Source organism: Macrobrachium nipponense, chromosome 19 (genome assembly GCF_015104395.2).
Source record: "Macrobrachium nipponense isolate FS-2020 chromosome 19, ASM1510439v2, whole genome shotgun sequence".
Lineage (NCBI taxonomy): Eukaryota > Metazoa > Arthropoda > Malacostraca > Decapoda > Palaemonidae > Macrobrachium > Macrobrachium nipponense.
Window position 1 is genome coordinate 44,081,221 of NC_061088.1, and position 15,817 is coordinate 44,097,037.

Consider the following 15,817-nt stretch of genomic DNA (forward strand, 5'->3'; position numbering starts at 1 on the left):
CAAACTCATTTGCCACTACCAGGGGTCTGTTACCTCAAAACCATTGATCTTGAAAACTGGAGGTTGACAAGGAGTAAACTTGCCTACTATTTTTCTAACTCTCTTCCAAACTAAAGTCAGAGAAGTTTTTGAATTTAGTGAAAATATGAAGATTGTCCAAGATTCTTTTCATGCTTTTTTATTTCCATGCGAAAATGAGCTCTCGCTTTTTTAAATTCAACATCATAAGACACATTTTTGTCTGTGGTATCTAGTGAAAGCAGATCTCATATTTTTATGAGTTTTCTGGCATTTAAGTCAACCAGGGAACTGGATGGCGAATAAATGCATAAAGTCCTAGGTATAGATTGAAGACCAACCGAGAACATTATTGTATTCAAAAAGTCAAGAGCATCATCTACACAAGGAAAGTCATCAGCAGTGTCATCTATTGAACTGTGCTCCTGGAATGTTCCCCAATCAGCTTTACTAATGTTCCACTTCGGTAGCCTTGAAGATGGAGGATATGCTACATTCACCACTACTGGAAAATGTCACTGGTAAATCTATCATTTATAGCTCTCCAATTAAAGTCAATAAGGCAATCATTACTATGTACATATAGATAAATCAATTGCTGATAATGTGTCTGTTTGAACGTGAACATGTGCAGACTTTCCAGAGTTGAGGATCCCCACATTTTCATCTATGATGGAACATAAGCACCTTCCTCTTTTTGATTGGTGACAATGTCACCCCAAAGAGCACTTCTGCTATTCATATCTCCCAAAATAACAAAGGGACATGGTAACTGTTGAATAAGGGATTTAAATTCATTGATGGGGAAGACTTCACTACATGGTAGACAGAGAGAGCATATTGTATATTTTCTTTGCAAATGGGTCAGCACACCTATCACTTGCAATGTTGACTGAATACTAATATGATTTTGTGGGGTGTCATTTTGAACATACAAAACACACCACCATGGCTTTCAGTATTTAAGTTATAGGTGGAGTGATAGGCTGTATACTCTCATGGGCTGGGGCACATATTATTACCAATCATGGTCTCCTGCAGAGCTATACATACAGGAGACACTTCTGATATGATCAGCCTTATTTCTTCACATTTAGCTCTTAATCACAGACAGTTCCACTGGAGAAAATTAGTGAACTCTACTTTCCTTTAGAGCCTGTTAAATTGGAGCCTCTTTCAAGAGCTTTCAGCTTACTGCCTTGCTCCTTTTTTTCTGGAAGGAGACAGATTGTTTATGGCTGCCTTCCTTTTTAGACAGTTATCAGTCTCAGGAACATCAGACAAAGCTGGCACTGCCTGGAGGAAGGGTGTGAGGATCAGACATTGGTGCATCCTCCAAAGCATCAGAAGCGCCATTTACAGCTGGTGCAAGCTCAAGGGGGACACAAGAACCAGAGAGTGATAGTGCAGCCTCCAACGAGGCAGGAATGTCAGCCATAACCGGTGTAGCCTCCAATTTGGGCTACGGAACTGGCAAGAACTCCAAACTTACGGTCTATCCTGGCTTTAAGACTGGCAATGGTATCAGGACTGGCAGGAAGGGAGCCAGGTGAGGTAAAGTCGGAGGGCTAGTGATAGGGGTAAAAGCAGTGGAAACCTGACTAGCTAATCCCAATTTTCCTCTGTCTTTCTTTCTGCAGTTTTTCAAGATGCACTTCTAAAACTAGCCATTTCCCTTGATCTCAGACTTTGCATGTCACATGTTTAAGTCAAACAAGCAAATCTGCCCTCTACAATGGCCACATACGAGTCATACTTGAAGGAAGTAAAACTAGTATTGCAGCCTTTGCTGCAGTACCTAACACTATAAAAGCTTGAATCTGACATACTGAGTCAATCCGGTCTAAATACTTTAAAAAAACATTAATTAATCTGATGATGATTAGCGAGATACCAAAAGGGATGAATACTTAACCAAAGGATAAAGATACAACCATCTTGCAAAATTTGTATCAGAGCTGTTAAAGACTGTGTTGTGTGTAGTAAATCACTGGCAAAAACGAATGACACTCCAACATTGTTGTACATATACTTACCCAGATGTGGGCCGGGACCCATTACCAAAACCAAAATAAAAGCGCGCTATAGTGAATTTTCAAATTTTGAACTGCCAATAAAGTAGAAAACTTATACCTAAGTAGTTATTTGAGAAGTTATCTATATAAAATAAGTGAATCAAAATAAGTCAAGGTAGGACACTCCGTGAATTTTCCTTTTTTTTTCTCTCAAAAGGTTTTAAAGTCATTACAGTTTCTCTATCTTTTTATTGAAAAAATCTAAAGGGAGAATTAAGGGTGTGCCCATATTTGATGACAGGGTCATTACTGGTATGTTAAATTTACATTAATATTTAATGAGTTCCCTTCATCCAGGGGAACCCTACTACAGGAGGATCAACACTGCTGTCTTGAAAAAGACAGCTTCACTGGGAGTTCTACCTGAATACAAACCTAACTGTCTGTACCTTAATAGTCATCAGTAGGTTGAGATCAAATCCCGTACTGAGGGCAAGGTTTGATAAAATATTTTCACTTGCCCTGACATATAAAGTATTCTACGCCAGTTTTACAGAGGTACATCAACCACCTCCATCAGTTTCAAGAGCAGAATTTTCCAGATTCCAAATAGTAATTTTGTCTTCATCATACATTTTATTTAGATAATAGGAATGATGAAATAATAAAAAAAAATCCCAACTACAATTTATGAGGTCAGCAGCTGAGTTGAACAGTTTCCAGGGTTTTAACATCACACATCATCAAAGCACTGGGACATTGTTTTTCAGCTGACATCCATGGCCCCCAACGACAGTGACAGGTCAAGGATCTGGGGTACAGGGATACCCTTAACTCTTAAATAACCACATTTTGAGGTAGCATAATTTACTCACAACTTAACATTAAAACAAAAAACTAATTAAAGGCGGCACCAGCCTTACTCACAACTTAACATTAAAACAAAAACCAAAGAGCTAAAATTAATGTAATTCAAATGTATATTTGCAGTTTAAGCTGTGATGAATTAAAAGTTCAGGATATGAAACAAAACCATGCCCACAATGATGGAATGAGTAAAAAAAATTAAGAAAAAGAAAAAAACCCTTTCTGTTGAACAGAAAAGTGGTGAATAAAATAAAAAGAAGTGGGATGGGGCCTCAACCTAATAGCAAGAGGTCCCACACATTGTTTTGCCCATTTTCAAATCAAACTCAGCACTCAACTCTTTCACCCTTTTTCATACTACAGTTTAAGCAAAATGAGATGCTTTTTACTGCATGGACGTTAAAAAGACTTTCACAGCAAAAATATTTCCACAATTATGTATAATTACAATTGTGGTCCTTAATTTTTCAACAACAGATGGAATTTTTGAAATTGTGTAAAACAACTATAAAGCATTGTACAGCACAATCATGTATACTTACGCCCGTGGTCCTTCATTCTTCCATATTTTCAAGAAGCAGTCAAAAGTATTTTTATATTTGCTGGCCTCTAAACCTTGCATTCTTGTCTTGACTACATCAATCGGGGTGTTACCGAACACAGATACAGCACCAGCAAGGCCACCAAACAAACCTGTAGAATAGTTTCCATTAACTGAATCATTGTTCATTTACAGTTTCATGATTAACTCAGAAATCCAGTGCTGTTTCCTGCACTTTTCATCCTTTATAGCACTAATCTTATAATACATCTTTCATCTTAGTCACTTTTAGCTACACCTGATAACCCTAAAAATTCCTTGAATTCAATTCTCTTCTGGTGGCCAATATTTCTATGTAGCAAGATCCACGAAAGTTTCTCCATCCTATGGTAACCAGGCAATGTTACTCCTTTACAACTCTTTTTAATTCTAGTTTTTTTCTTATTTACAGCTACTTTGTTGCTGTTGACTGTTACACCACTATCATATCCTTTTCTAATCATGTTCTACAAGTCTACTTTTCTGCCTCTGTTATTTGCGCTTTTAAAAAAACTAATGACTCATTCATCCTGATTCTTCTTTGCTAAATTCCAACCCTCCACTGTTTGTTTTTCATTATCAATCTTGAATTCATTTTTCTTTGTCTATCTGTGCCACCCTTGAAACTTGTATTTAAACTGAATTTCCATAACTTCAGTGTTTCTCTGTCCCCTCTCCCTTTCATACAACCAACTATTTAAAAAAAAATTTGGGAATTTCAAAATTTGTATTTTAGACATTATGTATTTCACACTGCTAAATCTACTACCAAAATTAGTCTTTCTTTTTTTGGTTGCCTTTTCAGTAGTTTTTTTTATTACTATACTTATATTAGGGGCAGCTCACCTAAATTTCCTCCATTCAACAGGACTGTTTCATTGCCAAATGGTGGGTCTATTGTATTTTTTTAATAAGTTGTACTGTATTTCAGCCATCATCACGCTGAGCTTGAGATGGTCTTTTTGCCCTGTGGTGGCATCTTAACATGTAACATAACATGACTTTCCACACTTATACTATGAAAACCATTAACCTCCTAATAGTATTACTGTTCAGTGAATTTGTCTCTCCTTTTGTACTACCAGGGTTTAGTATTTTATTCCTACTGCTTTCCATGACTTTTGTAAGCTTCTAGGTTACCCTCAAAAGCATATCAATCATAAATTTCTTTCATAATTTTCACGTCTGAGTGAATAGTTTTATGTAGGAAGATCATTATTTGAACTACAATTAAAATTTTGCCTCAAGTAATTAATACCAAGGGATAAAAAAACATGAAAATAAATCAGAATAAATCCACAGTTGGATTATAGTGTTATTAATTTAAAAAAGAATGCCACATTTCTGTAATATCCAAGTTTTCGATTTGGTAACACTTGTTTCACTGACAGGTATTAGATGAATAACACACATGATCCATTCCCTGAATGCAGAATGCTTGTGCATGTTAACTCTCATACTCAAGCATACTAACTTAGCCAACATTATATGTATACTGTACTTTCATTCCTTGAAGAGCCAACATTATATGTATACTGTACTTTCATTCCTTGAAGAGAAATTCCTTGAAGAGAAATTCTGAGTAATTTTTAACATTCTCAATTTGTCAACTTATTAATTTTTTAGAGGTTATCATATTTTGAATACGTACGTACTAAGATCTAATAAATTCATTAAGAACAAACCCTTTGGGCTAGCCTTACATGAGTTTAGAGAGCAATTCAGGTGTTACTTTGGTTAGGATAATGCTACCATATTTTAAATGACTTTTGCAGCATGGACATTTCAATCTCTGTTTATTCCCAGGTTGCACGAAGGCGATATGAAACTATGGATAATGATACAATCCGTGCCAAATGTTGAATGGATTTTAAAAAAATTTATAGTCAAACCAGCAAAAACTGTATCTGAGTACATATTATTGAGTGGATTTCACTCTTGATAACTGCTGGCTTGAAAGGAAGCTTTAGTGAATAACTCTCCAAGGCCCAGGGACTGTTTAGTTACGGTTGAGAAACCAGCTGAGAGCAATCTAGCATGATCAACTGTGAGTACAAGTCACAAAATTACGTGGCTTTCTTAGAAAATGATTTTTTTTTTATAGAAGACCTAGCAGGTATTGGTAACATGAGAAATCGTGTTGCCATCTGCTGATATTATTACCATTAAATTACCCACACAAAACTGCTAGCTTTAGCTTTTCCCTATTACGTATAAGTGACCGTGTTACATTACTCTCAAATCCCACCAGATCTGATTCCCCAGCATGTTACACAAAACCTGGGTCTAGCTATTAAAAATGCTGAGATGGCAACACTTCCTCCAGGGATACTTTAAGTCTACAAACCACCCTCTTATTATTCATCAAAAGTAACCTGAAGGGCTCAAGAAATTAACAGTCTTTGTTTGTTTTAAAAAAAACTTGGTTGCAAAGGTCTAGATGTTAATAACTATTTAAATTAATAACTATCATCTACATACAACTTAAGTCATCCACTTTTATTACTGAAAGAACAGGTACATCCACTTTTATTACTGAAAGAACAGGTACATCCACTTTTATTACTGAAAGAACAGGTAAACCCTAAAAATAAATCCTTTCGTAAACTAGATTTCATCTCAGCCTCCTTATATTTTTTAAGTCTATCAATCATTATTGTAATACATATACCTACAGGCGGCTTGGACATGGCCAACAGTTATTAAAAGTTTAAATACTAGAAATATGAATTGCAAATAATGTGCTTTGAATACAATTTGTAATTCATATTTCTATTTTTAAAATTTGTTATAACTTTTCACCCTATTATGTCTACAGTTATATGCTGTAGAGTTAGTTATCATGATCACTTCAAGTGGCAAGTTGTGTGTGCTTGCACTGAAAGCACTGCCAACCTTGTCACACTGGCCAGTGTGCTTTGAGGAAAAAAGTCATAGGTTACAAATAATACCAAATCCTGAAAAGAGATGATATTTAAGTACCCAAAAGGAAAACAATATTAGCTGTAAAGTCACAAGCTTTTCAACATACAGAACAGAACGGAGAATATAAAATTTAAGCCAAGCACTAGGACCTATGAGGTCATTCAGTGCTGAAATGGAAATTGTTAGTAAGGAGGTTTGAAAGGAAAACTTCGCAGTTGTACTATGAAACAACTGTTAGAGAGGGTGGAAAGTCAGAAGAGAATATGAACAGAGGTACAGTAAAAGGAATGAAGGAGGTTGCAGCTAGGGGTTGAGGGGATGCTGCAGAGACCCTTAAGTAATACCTACATTTCACATTTGAGGTGCATTGATGGCACTAGTAACTCCCTATGAGGATCAACATACATAACATTCGAAATGAAAAGTTAAAGTTAAACACTACTTTCTGTGATGGTAATTGCTTCGTAGCAAAGGAAGATAAAGGAAAGGAGAACGCATTTTCGAGAAGTTCGGCAGCAAGGAGGCGTTAGCGTATTGTGTTGGGGGTGCCTGTTATCATGATGGTTCTAGAATCGGCAGGAGTGTTGTGGAACTTGTCGGGATGTGAGAAATGCCACGATTTCTGATGCAATACCTCGTCTAGATTCATCTAAGAATTTCTAGAAATCATGCGAGTCTGTGACGTTCGCCGTATCCTCCGCCTCCAGAGTGCCGTATAAATACGACGAACGGACAGGAGAGAGAAAGATCGTAAAAGAGACTCCAGTTAGTCAGAGAGGGATATCCTCAGTAAGAGCCACAGATCAGATTATCAGTGAGAGATCACCAGCAGCAGAGATTATCCGTGGGAGATAAGAGAGAAATGGACCGACGAAGGATCAGGAAAAAAGTTGCTCGAGAGTTGGTTGGATACTGGTCTAGTCGTCTTCAGGAGTACACGTCCGTGTTATCTCGACGCCGAGCAGACTTCAGGGAAGAAAAGGTCCTGCTACAGATTTTGGGGGAATTCCGGCCTTACAAGTAGACTATTTTCTGCAATACGGAGTCAAGAGGACGTCTGCAATTGCCGCTCTCCTTTTGTGATGCCATCGCCTCGGACTACCAAATTGACTAGCAAGTATTTGAATTGCCTCACTGTTTCCCCAGTACATGCAGTGTAAGATTCTATCTTTTTATGTAAATAGGAGATACCATTCTGCATTTACCTGTGTTAGTAAGCTTGTAAATAAACCTTTGTTGTGTTAGTGTTTCTTTCTATATTCGTATCCCCAGTTTCAACTGTTGGTGTTGAAATATTTTTTTTATTATTGCATATCGAACCTGAAGCGGACTTCTCTCAGAGGCCGTAACGTTGTGTCGACCCTTGGCCAGGATATTTCGACACCGTAACATTGTGGCGACCTTGCCTAGGCTAGCAACACTTTAACAGTTTGAAACAGGGAAAATATAGAAAGAATCAGAATGAGTGAGATGGTGAAAGAGTTTATTGAATCAGGTAAGCTACTAGGTCTAGAGGGGAATGATCTCCGGGAGTATGTTGAAAAGAAAGAAAGAAAGAAAAGTATGAGAGAGAGATGAAAAAGCGGCTGAGAGAGAGGAAAGAGCGGCTGAGAGAGAAGTAATGAAAATGCAGCAAGAGAGAGAAATGTTGGTAATGCAACAGGAAGAGAGAGAAAGAGCGTATGCATGAGCAGGAAGAGAGAGAGAGAGAGAGCGTATGCATGAGTTGGAAATTGCTCGGTTAAGGGAAAGTACGCGTAACGGGCGGACAGGCGAGAACGAAAACGGAGCTGATACGTTAGGTATGAGTGCAGTGTTAAAATTAGTACCAAAGTTCGATGAGGAAGATGTTACGACATATTTCATGTGTTTTGAGAAGTTAATGGAACGAGTAGGTTCTCCTAAAGAAACATGGACTTTATATTTGCAGTCAGTTTTGAGTGGTAGGGCACTTACTGTGTATAGTTGCATGTCTAAGAAAGAATGTGATAATTACGATATCGTGAAAGCTGTTGTTCTTAGCGCGTATAGGCTAGTACCGGAGGCGTACCGTAAGAAATTTAGAAATTTGAGAAAGGATGAAAATATTACGAATGTAGAATACGGTAAGAAGTTAGAAAGGCTGTTTTTTGATTGGTTAACTTCTGCTAAGGTTGAGGATTTTGATAGTTTGAAGAACTTAGTGTTGTTAGAAAACTTCAAAGATAACGTATCCCCTGAGATTAAACTTTATATAGAAGATAGGCGAGAAGTATGTTTTGCAGGAGCAACTAGGCTAGCTGACGAATATAGTCTAACTCATAATTTGAGTGTTAGTAAGAAACGATATGATCCTTCGTCTGGTAGAGTACAAAACAGTAAAGGTTTCAGTCCTAGTAATAGCAATGCGAGTAAAAGTGACTACTCCTGTTATGCATGCGGAAAACCTGGTCATTCGTCTAAGGTTTGTAAGAGTAAAATGGCATCTAGTGGCTCAGAATTAACTTGTTTCCGATGAAATGGGAAAGGGCATTTAGCGGGGAATTGTGCAGTAGAAAGGAAGGACGGTAAGAAACCAGTGTCTCTAGTTAACCTTTCGTCAAGTAGGAATGATGTGATGAGAGAAACTAGCAAAGTTTTTGGTGAATTTCTGCCAGAAGGCGTAGTTTCTTCTCTTGGAGGAGTAGATTCGAGAGAAGTAGTCTTGCTTCGAGACACAGGGGCTGCTGTCTCACCGATTCGAAGAGTGTGTGTGCCAAACAGGGCAGAAAATCAATATGGAAGAGAAAGTCATGTTAGGTGGATTTCCTAACACTTGTGTTCTTTGTCCTTTGTTGAAGTTGAATTTAGAAAGTCAGGTAGTGTCAGGAGAAGTAAAACTTGCAGTTGTGGACAGTTTGCCCATTGAAGGCGTTGACATTATTGTCGGTAATGACTTAGCTTTATCCAAGAATGTGAATCCTGTTGTGAGGAATATTTCAGTGCCTGAAATGGTAGTAACTAGGTCGGGTTTAGATACAGACGTAGACAACGGTCATAGTTTGTTCGTGGATTCGAACATGAGTAAGTTCGTGGATTCGAACGTGAGTAAATTTGTGGATTCGAACAAGAGTAAGTTCGTGGATTCGAACGAGAGTGAGTTCGTGGATTCGAACGAGTGTGATAGAGGTAGCGATGTTGATCTTGGCATGAGTGGGGCTGAGAGACCTAACTCTATCGTAGACAGTGATAGCCAAACGGAAGGTGTAGCTGTCGGAAGTAACGTAGTAAATGTACAGGTATCTAGTCCTAGTTACGGTGATGAATTAGGCTCTAACATTTTGGATAAGGATGAGCCAGTCAAGTTGCAGAAAGAGGATGAGACACTAACCCGAATTTTTTAATGTGAGCTGGATGATGATCTCCATGATGTGTGTAAGGAAACTTTTTGTTTAAAGGACGAAGTTTTGTGTCGTTATGTTCGACCGAAGTCAGGTATTAAAGGAGAAATCACAGAAAAATTAGTAGTTCCTAGGAAGTTTCGTGAACTAGTTTTGAAGTTAGTACATGATGAGCAAGGACATTTAGGAGTGAATAAAACTTTCAGGTCTATTAGTAGGGCGTACTTTTGGCCTAAAATGAAAAATGATGTAAAGAGATATGTTTTAAGCGGTCATGAATATCAAATTGCCGGAAAACCGTTTCAAGTAATTCCCAGAGTTCAGTTGTGTAATATTCCTTCAGTAGGCGAATCTTTAGAGAATGAATTTATAAATATGTTCGTACCTTTGTCTAGAAGTAAGGGTAGAGATGATTGCATAACTAATCTTGATTATTATAAAAACAATTTAAGAGATGTTTGGCAACTAGTGGAGGAGAACGGAAGCACTTGGCACTTAGCGAAAGAAAACCCGAACGGAAGTCAAGGGGGAACTGAAGGAAAGCTTGATCTAAGAGCAAAAGAGAGAAGTTTGTGTGTAAGAGATAAAGTTTTAGTACTAGTCTCGAGAGAAAATCCATTTTTACCTTATAAGTACGAAGGTCTTTATTCAGTGTTAGAGGAGAGGGGAAGTATACATTACATAATTAATGTGGGTAAGAGTAGAGCAAAGGCAACGAATGTAAATTTGGTTCAGAATTGTAAACAACGCTTCGTGCCGTGGCCTCCGCCCGTGTAACAGTGTTACTGAGTGAGATTAGTTTTGAGAAAAACACAAGAGGTGTTTTGTATTTATAAGTTTTAATCAGAGTTCAGAAAATGGAAATAGTAAGAGAGAAGGGTAATGTTATAGCAGATAGCCCCTCTAGTTTTTTCAGAATGAGAAGCCTAATGACCGTTTTCTGTTTTGGCATGAGTGGTTGAGTGGATGAAAAAGTATTAAAGCTTTATGCAGAATTGTTTCCCCGCTGTTTAATTCTTGCTCCTCTTTAGAAAAAAAAATAAAATCAGTTGATTTCATTTTTTTTCTCTTTTGGGGGGGCGTGTGATGGTAATTGCTTCATAGCAAAGGAAGATGAAGGAAAGGAGAACGCATTTTCGAGAAGTTCGGCAGCAAGGAGGCGTTAGCGTATTGTGTTGGGGGTGCCTGTTATCATGATGGTTCTAGAATCAGCAGGAGCATTGTGGAACTTGTCGGGACATGAGAAATGCCGCGATTTCTGATGCAATACCTCGTCTAGATTCATCTAAGAATTTCTAGAAATCTTGCGAGTCTGTGACGTTCGCCGTAGGTTCCGCCCCCAGAGTGCCTTATAAATACGACAAACGGACAGGAGAGAGAGAGAGATCGTAAAAGAGAGACTCCAGTTAGTCAGAGAGAGATATCCTCAGTAAGAGCCACAAATCAGATTATCAGTGAGAGATCAGCAGCAGCAGAGATTATCCGTGGGAGATAAGAGAGAAAGGGACTGATGAAGGATCAGGAAAAAAGTTGCTCGAGAATTGGTTGGATACTGGTCTAGTCGTCTTCAGGAGTGCACGTCCGTGTTATCTTGACGCCAAGCAGACTTCAGGGAAGAAAAGGTCCTGCTACAGGTTTTGGGGGAGTTCCAGCCTTACAAGTAGACTATTTTCTGCAATACGGAGTCAAGAGGACGTCTGCAATTGCCGCTCTCCTTTTGTGAAGCCATCGCCTTGGATTACCAAATTGACTAGCAAGTATTTGAATTGCCTCACTGTTCCCCCAGTACATGCAGTGTAAGATTCTATCTTTTTATGTAAATAGGAGATACCATTCTGCATTTACCTATGTTAGTAAGCTTGTAAATAAACCTTTGTTGTGTTAGTGTTTCTTTCTATATTCGTATCCCCAGTTTCAACTGTTGGTGTTGAAATATTTTTTTTTTATTATTACATATCGAACCTGAAGCGGACCTCTCTCAGAGGCCGTAACATTGTGTCGACCCTTGGCCAGGATATTTCGACACTGTAACACTTTCCTAAAATGAATTTGTTTCTTGATTTTATTATAATAATATTTGTATGATTAAAATTATTTAAAGAGAAAAATGCATTTCTAACCATATAACAGGAGATTGTCATTATATGATGAATAACAAGCACTGGAAGAATCAAGGTTGGACCTTGGGATGAATGTCGCAGAATTTTTTTCGGAAAAGTTTATGCTGTTGAGATTTAGGGTTTAGTGGCCACACCTAGAGAACTGTAACTATGCTTTGCGTGAGGAGTGTACCAGCAATTAGTTCCTCAAATGCCTTTGAGCAATGAAACAAACATCAACAAAATTGGTCAACTGAATGTATTTTTAAATAATGAGAATTTTCATGAAAATTTCAATCTGCACTGTCCAAGATACTGCATACTTAGCAAACATAAAAAATCCAACAAAAACCTGAGCAGCTAAATACACTTAGAATAGTTCTTGGATTCCGTTTAACTAAATTCAAACGATCCTACTCAAGATGTAACATGCTTCTAATTCTTAAAATAAGTGCCCATAACACATACAAGTCAACAATCTACTATAAAAGAACAAAAATATATCCATGAAGCACCTATAAAATACTACATAGAATCTAGGTACCAAGATACTGATATTTCTTGATTTACCAATTTAATTGTAAGTTTAAAAAAATTTAAAGCTGGGTACTGTACCTACCTACAATCAATTTAGGAACTGGCTTTGTAGGATCTCCTCCTCTATATGCATCCTTGCAAGTCTCCATCACATAAAAACGCATAGCTTGGTTGCTTCCTTGCTTCAAGATTGTTGCAGTTACACCCTGGTATGTTCCCCGAAGGCCTGTAAGTAAATTTAATATTTTAAAGAACCTCTATAATGTCTTTTAGAAGCAGAAACAGCTGTTTGTACCTCAGAATTTCAATATATTGAATTGCCCATGGAAAACTATAAAATTAGATTAATGTAATGCAAAGAATTGAGGGAAAATTCTCAAACTTCAAAAAAATTGCCAGTTTCACATTTTGCTTTAATGTAAAAAAAATGCTAACAATGCAAGCTTTACAGTAGAACTACTAGTTCTGTGATAGTTTTACTATGGTGTGCAGTTGTATAAAAAATCAACATTAGCTCCCAGATTTTTGGCTAGAATAATGAACCTTACAAGTCTCATATGATGGATAAAAAATGGACTTTGTGATATAGTCATTCAAGGATTTAAATATTTGCCTACTGAATAAATTAAGTCTGCCTTATGAAAATTTACTTGCCTTGCTCCCTGATGATCACCCCTACTCCATGGAAAAATCCACGGAATCGAGGATTTGCTGATCTTTGATCATTAATGAACTTCACTTTGACCGTTTCCATTGGAGTCACAGCAAAAATAGCTTCAGTAATACCAGCTCCTAACCCACATAGTAAACGTTTTCCTGGTGAAAGGTTTCCTCGTTCATCTACACTGTGTTTTTTTAGCACTTCAAAAGCACCAAACCTAAAAACACAAAAGAGAAGATACCAAAACTCAATAATTACAAACAAAGCACAGTTTTCTTCAGTAAATAAACTCTCTATCTCTGTTTAGCTTTTAATATGGCAATGGAAGCTATCGTTCTTAAGAAAATTACACAGAATTCACCGACACGTAGTTTGAAGTGTTATAGTGCCAGTGAACAGCACATTTGTGTCGTTTTCAAATGTTGTATTATGTCTTATTTTGCGCGGGTCATATTTGCTACACAAAGACCACTTCTTTTTATAAAACACACAAAATTCAACTGAATGGTTTAGTTACTCTTTAATCGTGAAAAGCAAAATATAAGTTTGTCATTTTGATTCAAAATTCTTGAATGCTAAGACTATATTTGTTCAAGAGAGTAAAGTTATCTTTATTACTTTGTTTCAGTTTAGTAATAATACAGTACTGACCTGCATGCAGATTTTGGAATAGAGCCATAAAGAAGGACGGAAAGACCTCGATAGAGGCCAAAAACACCATGACTTTTAACAGTTTTCTTGACACAGTCAATAATGCCATTATATTTTTTTGCACCACCACTTTTTTCATCCAATTGTAGCTGTGTTTTGACATATTCTGTTGGGAAAGTGATGCAAATTTCGATCCCACCAGTTATACCACCTGGAAGAGAATATATTTGAGTGTCTTAAAAGGGAGATAAGAATATTTAAAATCTATTCAAAGGCAATACGAGATTAACCCTTTAAGATTTAGGAGGTGTCTAAAATTCCTCTCTAACAGAACATACTTTGTTTACAGCTTGATGTCAATTGCTTTTTCCGGGTAAAGTGTTTTTGATGTAAAAGATAAATAGTTGTACTCTTTATTGCCGTATCTCTGAATATGTAAAACCAGCACATTATACTGTCAGAATGATGCCCTGAAGTTGGCAGAGAATGAATATTTCATTTTCATACATAATTTTAAACACATAAATAATGGTGCAGATGATATTTTATGAAAATCTGGATATATAGCTAAGCACTGGGGCACTTCAGCCATTCAGTGTTTAAGACAATGAAAAGAAGGAATTGGATTGGTTTTCAGCGAGATGGGGGAAAGGAAGTGGGAACAGGTAAAGTAAAAGACCAAAAATTGTAGTCAGCTAGGGGTCGAAATAACACTGGGAACAATCTTTAATATTGCCTCCAGTAACACGTGAGGTGTATTTACTATTTATATACTTACCTCACCATTATATAGCTTCACCTTCCATACTTGCGAAGGTACAACAGACAGTCAAATTTAAAGGTTCTCCCAGTTTTACGAGTACTATAGATACAGATACCGGCTGGCAGGCAGCATCCTTTAGCATACTTTGAATGTGGGGAGGATGGCACAGTTATTATGTAAGTATTTAAAAAATAAATCTTGAATAAAGGATTTATATTTTTGAAATAAAATTTACCTCTCCATTACATAAACCATCCCCACATTAAAGAGGTGGGCATAGCAAAATCAGATACCCCTCAAATATATCTTTCAAAAGTCCTACATACAAACACACATACAGACTTGAATAGAATGCTTATTAGAGTTGTAATGTGGAGACACCAAAATGCAGCAAAAAATGGAAGTTACTTATTCAATACAAAATCAGCTTATGTACATGAACACATGCATCAAGCTAATGTGTGTGTTCTTGCCTTTCTCTTTACCTTTCTGGGTTATTATCCATAAAAAACAGAATTTTAAAGTCGAACTCTCTTAAGCAGTTTCAGCACATTTCAGCATATCACGAGAGAGAGAGAGAGAGAGAGAGAGAGAGAGAAGAGACGAGAGACGAGAGAGAGAGAGAGAGAGAGAGAGAGAGAGAAATTTAATTTCTGTATACATTCTATATAGTACTGTATACATACTGGCTTTTGTATTTTTGTGCACAGTTCTGTACAGTTATGTTCTGTTTTTATAAGTAGGATAAGCATTTATGTTTATATATATGTATATATATATATATATATATATATATATATATATATATATATATATTTATCTATATATATCCATATATATAATATATATATATATATATATATATATTATATTATATATATATATATCTAGATATATATATATATATGTATATATATATATATATATATATATATAGTATATATAGATCTATATATATATCTATATATAATATATATATATATATATATATAGATATATATATATATATCTATATATATATATATATATATATATATATATATATCTATATAATATATATATATATCTATATATATATATTATATATATATATCTATATATATCTTATCTATATCTATTATATCTATATCTATATATCTATATCTATATCTATATATATAATAATCTATATCTCTCTCTCTCTCTATATATATATATATATATATATATATATATATCTATAATCTATATCTATATATATATACTATATATATATATATATATATATATATATATATATATATCTATCTCTCTCTCTCTTCTCTCTCTCTCTCTCTCTCTCTCTCTCTCTCTCTCTCTCTAT

At 36.1% G+C, this 15,817-nt stretch overlaps 1 protein-coding gene across 2 annotated transcripts in view; it reads right to left on the reverse strand.

The window, feature by feature from the left end:
- The window catches only part of LOC135216710 (putative tricarboxylate transport protein, mitochondrial), a 127,231-nt gene that overhangs the window by 41,249 nt on the left and 70,165 nt on the right, over nucleotides 1-15,817 (reverse strand). The window contains exons 2-6 of one of the 2 annotated variants that reach the window (XM_064252169.1): nucleotides 13,713-13,923; nucleotides 13,055-13,278; nucleotides 12,483-12,626; nucleotides 3,443-3,593; nucleotides 2,711-2,844 (exon numbers count right to left, since the gene is read on the reverse strand). In XM_064252169.1, the coding sequence (XP_064108239.1) occupies nucleotides 2,730-2,844; nucleotides 3,443-3,593; nucleotides 12,483-12,626; nucleotides 13,055-13,278; nucleotides 13,713-13,923 (845 nt within the window). In that variant the 3' untranslated portion in view covers nucleotides 2,711-2,729. Of the gene's footprint in view, nucleotides 1-2,710; nucleotides 2,845-3,442; nucleotides 3,594-12,482; nucleotides 12,627-13,054; nucleotides 13,279-13,712; nucleotides 13,924-15,817 lie in introns of those variants that run through there. The other variant, XM_064252176.1, reaches the window with a different exon arrangement.